This window comes from Entamoeba invadens (assembly GCF_000330505.1).
Source record: "Entamoeba invadens IP1 unplaced genomic scaffold scaff_1105074726561, whole genome shotgun sequence".
In the NCBI taxonomy this organism is placed as follows: Eukaryota; Evosea; order Mastigamoebida; family Endamoebidae; genus Entamoeba; species Entamoeba invadens.
Window position 1 is genome coordinate 45,675 of NW_004443755.1, and position 6,718 is coordinate 52,392.

The 6,718-nt window shown below is 31.2% G+C and overlaps 2 protein-coding genes across 2 annotated transcripts; one reads left to right on the plus strand and one right to left on the minus strand.

The window, feature by feature from the left end:
• Positions 1–240: 240 nt before the first annotated feature.
• Positions 241–5,079, plus strand: EIN_038800 (protein serine/threonine kinase, putative; the record flags this gene model as incomplete). The annotated part of the gene is made up of 1 exon (XM_004261403.1): positions 241–5,079. The coding sequence occupies one exon, from the start codon at positions 241–243 to the stop codon at positions 5,077–5,079; it is 4,839 nt and encodes a 1,612-aa protein (XP_004261451.1).
• Positions 5,080–5,407: 328 nt separating this feature from the next.
• On the minus strand, positions 5,408–6,562 carry EIN_038810 (hypothetical protein; the record flags this gene model as incomplete). Its single annotated transcript, XM_004261404.1, has 1 exon — positions 5,408–6,562. The coding sequence occupies one exon, from the start codon at positions 6,560–6,562 to the stop codon at positions 5,408–5,410; it is 1,155 nt and encodes a 384-aa protein (XP_004261452.1).
• Positions 6,563–6,718: the final 156 nt, after the last annotated feature.

The following is a 6,718-nucleotide window of genomic DNA, read 5'->3' on the forward strand; positions in this document are numbered from 1 at the left end:
CTGACACGTATTAGAGATTGCCACGAAGTTGTTTAAAAACTGGATCTTGGCCGACCCTGCCGCAAGACAAATTATTCTCCTTACTGTACTTTATTAAAAACATAAAAATATTTTTAGTATGTTTTTATTTATTTATTATAAATATTTAGTTGAATAATAAAAACAATGTGATTTTCAAGAACAATCCAATATAATACCATATATGTTTAAATCTATAAAAACATTTAATTTTTGATATTTATGATTATCAATATTTTATTATTGTTTATTTGTGTGAATGCAATTTATGTCGGTGAAGAAGACTGTGAAGATTCTTGTATACTTGACGAAGAAGAGGATTACGGGTACTCAACTTCAACTGAAATAACAATAACCCAAAATTTTATATTATCAGGAGTTTGCTTCACAACTTGTTTCAAAAGTGTCAATACAATCATTTTCCAGCCACCATTTACACCAAAACCGTACACCATATCTTTCTATGGAATGACCGAATTTCCAGAGAACATCAGAAATGGAATGTTAAAATTTCTAGATAACGTGAACGTCAAATTCAATTTATATGGAGACTCGACAGAGGAAATGCCACATTTCGAAGATGTCAAAAATTTAAGAATTGGTCATAACGTCTCTTTAACTTTGTTTAACAGTCGGTGGACTTCTTCCAAAGTGAAAGAACGATATGAACTTCACAAACCATTGACATTGAATAACAATTTAACTTTAACAATTCCACTTTTGAACCAAAGTAATGACGCATTCATTACAATGACAAATACAACTCTTATTTTTGGGGTTTTCGACTTTATGTCAATTGATAACTATTTTGGTGATGGATCTAAACTGTATTCTTATTTTGAAAGTGGTACTAATTATTTAAACGTTACTAGAGATCTGTATATCGACACTTCCACTGAAATTGTTGGCACAGAACAGAAGTCATTAATTGTATATTTAACAAGTATATCATCAACAACTTTGATAGGTTCAGTGAAAATGATTGTGAATCAAGTTATACTTGCTGATGCGGATTTGTTACTAAGTGATGCAGCGTATATTGAAACTAATTTGTTCTTAAACAAAGATGATGATGGAACTGTTTATACGAAAAATACGATTCAAATATATACGGGTTCTTATATACTTGTTAAAGATTCAATTGATATGTCTTCCAGTTTTATAATAGCTGATACATCTGAATTACGACTTCTATGTCGAAGTGTTGGGTGTCAGAACTTTATATCAAATTCAAAAGTGTCTTTAAAAAATAATGGAATAATAAAGATCAACACGGACATTACTTTAGATAGCCAAAGCGTTATAATAATGACTCAAAATTCAAAAATAATGAAATTTCAAACAACCAACAATGTCAAAATTGCAATAAGTGGGAATTTAACAATGAATGATAAGAGCAAAATTCTTGATTGTGATGTGAGTTCGAGAGACGGATCCAATTTGGTTTTAAATCAAGAAAGTTCAATTATTGGGAATGAATTTGGGAATTACTATGGGACTGTTGTAATGAATAAAGCCGCGTCGATTCGAGTTGATACTTTTGTACATGCTGGAATTCTTGAAATGAATGAAAACTCTCAGTTTATAACACAAAACATGACTTTGATGGCAATAAAAGAGAACACAACACAATTTATTATTAAAGATAAAGCGGCTGTATTATGCAATCAACATCTCAATGATACTTATGTAACTAAAAAAGTGGTTTTTACAGTGGAAAATCGAGAGCCGAGTGAAACCCCCGTGTTTTCTTTTGCATATCCGTCTGCCATCAATTTATCAATATTTTTAAACTTGAAAGCTTCTGGAGAATTTGATTACGTCTCAATGAAAAGTCTGATAAATGGAAGTGTTGATGACAAAAGATTTGTTTTACTTTCAGACAAGAAACTACTGAGATTTGGAAGTAATCAAAATGTTGAATGTGTTTTTGAAGGAAACAGTTTAAACGAAGTGACGGTATATAACAATCCACATTGCCCATGTACTGACAAAAAGTGTGTTCTTATTCCCAAACAAAAAATTAATGATTTGACATTGGAATTCTCTTTTAATGGGATTATAAAAGTTAATCCAATTTCGTTGACTGTTCTCACTGTAGAACCAGTTGATGTAACAATCTCCAATTTTATCAGAATTAGTTCTTCGTATACAAAATCACCGAGTGATACATTGATAGGGTTCCAAATGGATGATACTAGCATTAATTTTCTTGGTAACAATTTATATACAATACAACTTTTAGATGAAACTAAAGTTCCAAAAATTATGATTATAAATACAATGGAAGGAGAATATTTTATTTCTTCAACAGGCGCTTTTATAATTCAAAATACACAAACTTCAAGTTCGTTAAGTTACATTAAAAATGGAACGATTACCAATTTAAAAAGGGGGATTGTTGTATGTAAATATGGGTATTATGATCAAACAACAAATACATGTACAAATTGTCAAGATACAAATTGTCTCCAATGCACATCAAAAGAAAACAATCAATGTGTACTCTGTAACGAAGGTTATATGTTAAAAAACGGCAACTGTGTTGAGAAACCATCTTGTTGTGAGTATTCAACAAGAAATTTGTGCTACATTCCGACTCGAGGAAATCAAATTATTTTGAATGGAAAATGTTCAGTTTTTGGAGACAAAAATTGTGAACGCGCAATTCTTGATGAATGTGAAATGTGTGTAAAAACCAATGAAACTGATTACTTTCAAAATAAAAATATTAAAACATGTGAAGAACCAGAAAATTCGAATTTATCTTCAAACACCAAAATTTTGTCATGTGACACAAATTATTATTTGACTAATCAAAAGTGCGTTAAGTGCTCAGAAACTTATTCAAATTGTGATATTTGTGATTTAAATAATTGTCAACAATGTTCTTCAAATTACAATTTGTTTAATGGAAGTTGCATTGAAAACTTATGTGCAGAAAAAGACCAAAATGGGCTTTGTATTGCAGATGACGAAAATTGCCTTCCAAAGATGTTTTTGAACAATCGGTGTATTCAATGTAAACCCAACTTTTATCCAAATAGTTATGGAAAGTGTTCTTCTTCAATAGAAAATTGCACCCATCCCTCTGTATATGGATGTCTTCGGTGTTCGTCTGGATATTTTCAAGACGACAATTTTCAGTGTCAGAAATGTGATGAAACGTGTCAAACTTGTGATAAAAAGAGTTCGAAATGTGTGACGTGTCATAGTGGATATTACCTTAAAAATAATGTATGTTTGGAAGTCACTGGATGTAAAGATGTGTTAAATTCTGGGACTGGATGTGCATCATGTTATGATGGATCATATCGAAGTGGATTGGAATGCTTCCCGTGTATCTCTTCCTGTTCATTATGTCAATCGAAAAGTATATGTTACACATGTAAAGATGATTATTACATGACAATTGACAACTTATGTCAACTCAAATCTTCAATTGAAGGCTGTTTTAATAATGTGACTTCATTTGGATGTTCTGAATGTCAAGATGGGTATTATACATATCGAGAAAGAGATTGTCGTAAATGTGCAGAGTCATGTTTGACATGCGATAACAAAAATGGTTGCACTTCATGTCCAACAAGTTTTATATTGAAAAATTCAGAATGTGTATCAATGGATAATATCAACAATTGTATTGAAACAGAAAATTCAATGTGTTCCCAATGCAGTGGGTGGTACTTACCAAGTGAAGATGGGATGTATTGTATTTATACAATACCTTTATGGTTTATTATAGTAATGGTATTACTATCAATTTTTATACTAATTTGTATTGTATTTGTAACATATTTTATTGTACAAAAAACAATAAAATTGGTTTATAGAAATCGTCAAAAATCCACATACTGTATTTTCAAAATGAAATATTCGAATGTCAATTTTGTCAATTCGTCTGACAAGCGAGTGTTGTTAAGTAAAAACGAGCTCTTCAGAGATAATGACAATTTATTTAAAGTAAATTTTGAGTATAAAGATGTTCTCTGTGTTGGTAACAACACCAAAAGACCATTAAAGACACAAATCACAACGAAATCAAATTCCACAAAATATTCAATTCGAGCAAATCCATCTGTTGTTACACTAAAAAGAGGAGAAGCTTGTGAATTTGAAATTTTCATGACAATTATGTGTACATGCACCATAACCGATTGTATATTTATCATTGCAAATTCCTTTGTTGATAACATAGAAAGTCAAATAGAAGTGCAGTTGAATATAACATCAGAACTCTCTTCACGACTTGATCCAGAAGAATTAATAGAAGACAAACTATTAGGCGAAGGATCATTTGGTGTTGTATACAAAGGCAAATTCCGAGGGAATGATGTCGCCATTAAAATGATGAAAAATGGTACAAAACATGATGAAGAACAACTTAAAGAGTTTGAAAAGGAAGTAGAGATGCTTGACAAATTTCGAAGTGATTATATCGTCCATTTCCATGGAGCCGTGTTTATACCAAATAAGATGTGTATGGTCACTGAATTTGCAAATTATGGGAGTTTAAGTGACTTAATGAAAAAGAAAGTCTCTAATGAAGTTACAATTAAATTAAGACTCAAAATGATGACAGATGGTGCAAAAGGGATTTTATATTTACACACAAATGGGATATTACACAGAGATATTAAACCAGACAACATTCTTGTGTTTTCACTGAATGATAATGATTGTGTAATCGCAAAATTGACGGATTTTGGGTCAAGCAGAAACATCAATTTGTTGATGACTAACATGACTTTCACAAAAGGTATTGGAACTCCAACTTATATGGCGCCTGAAGTATTAAAACAAGAAAAATACACTAAAAGTGCAGACATTTATTCATTGGGAGTTACTTTATATGAAGTGTTAAGTTGGAGTGAAGCATATCCATCATCAAAATTTAAGTTTCCATGGAAAATAGCAGAATTTGTTGTTCAAGGAAATAGAAGGGAGAAGCCTGAGAATATCTCTGGAAACCTCTTTAAACTCATTACACTGTGTTGGAAACAAAATCCACAGGAACGTATAACTATTTCTCAACTCTTATCAAGTGAACTATTACTTTAATATTTTATTGGTTTCATTAACTTATATAATATAAATTATAGTAATTCTATTATACTTTTTGACTGAAATGACAAATTGTATTAAGTAGTAAAAATATAATTTAAATATAATTTAATTGTTATTTTATAAATAACAATTATTTAATAATTATTTAATAATAATTTAATAATAATTTAATAATAATTGATGACTTTTTTTTTATTAAAAAATTTAGTTTGGATTTAGTCATATATACTATTATGTATAATTTTAAAACTATTTTCCAAAACCATTTGAAGATAAGATATCAAACTGTATTCAACAATTACTTTTTCAAGTGTCAATGCAATTACTTTTCAAAATTAATTAGTTTGTTGATTTCTTTATCATCACTTTCTTCCTCTTTAGTGATTCCGTCGTTTTGATTTAAATTCAGCGGATTTTCTTTTAAACTGGTCGCCATAAAATCATTGTTTTGTTTTTGAAAAGTATCTTCAATGATTCGTTTTGGTGGTCGAATTTGTTTTGCATCTTCCTTTTCTTCTTTTTTCTCTATTTTTTCGGCTTTTTTAAATTGTTTTTGAACGATTTCATTTTCACAGTTTTCCATCTCTTTTTGTTCCACAAAATTTTGGTGTTGGAATTGTTTTTCGATTTCCATATGTCTTTGCTCCTCAAAGTCTTGATTCTCTTCTTCGTGGTGACTCTTTCCTTCGTTTTGGAGTACAACATCGAATGGGTTTTGCACCCCAATTTTACATTTGAGATTTTCCTTTTCACTTAAGTTTTGTTGATCAATTCGGTCTTTTTGTATCAATTCGCTTTGTGCAGAGTTTTTTTGTATTTTTTCCGGATTTTTTAATTTCTCGATTTTCCTCTGAATTTTCTGAGTGATTTTTTCGTTCGTTTTAATTTCGTCTGAGATGACCAATTTACTCGTGTCGACGTTATCTGTAAAATAGAACTTTTCCGAGACAAAACAGAGTTGCATTCCATATTGAAATTGCATTTGTGCCATTTCCAAATTGAAGTCTGCTCGTTTCATGACTTTGACTTTTCCTATTTTTCCCTTCATATTTTCCAGCAGTTTTTCCTTCGCAAGTGCCAAGTAGACTTTAGGGAATTCGTGGAAGTGTGAGACAACAAATTCTTTAGCGTCTTCGTCGACTCCACAGACAAATGTTGATCTTGCCCGATCGACGTGGGAGTTTGTGTAATGTGTTGATCGGCATGTTCTTCTGAGACATCGTTTACAAAATGGGCAGAAATAGACGTTTTGGTTATTATCGTCGACGCCTCCATTGATCATGAAGCTTTGATCCATTTGGTCGAAGATCCGCTTCCGAGAGCTTTCTTGTTTCTTCTCAGGGTCCCGCGTGTATTTTCTCTTTGGAGACGTCTCGACTTTCTTTGGAAGTTGGTCCTGAAGAAGGACCGGAGGTTGGATCGGCTTCGCTGCTATATCGGAAGCTAATTTATTGCGAAGTTCAGTCAAGGGATCCATCTTATTATTCTTTGCTTTCTAAGTCTAGGTTTACCGGTAAGTCTTCCTTGGGACAAGGAAATCGAATCTGCTATTTCTTTATGGACTTTTTTCTATTCATTTTGTGATTAATATCTTTTTCATTTTATGTCTAATTATCATTGTTGTTGACTAAGA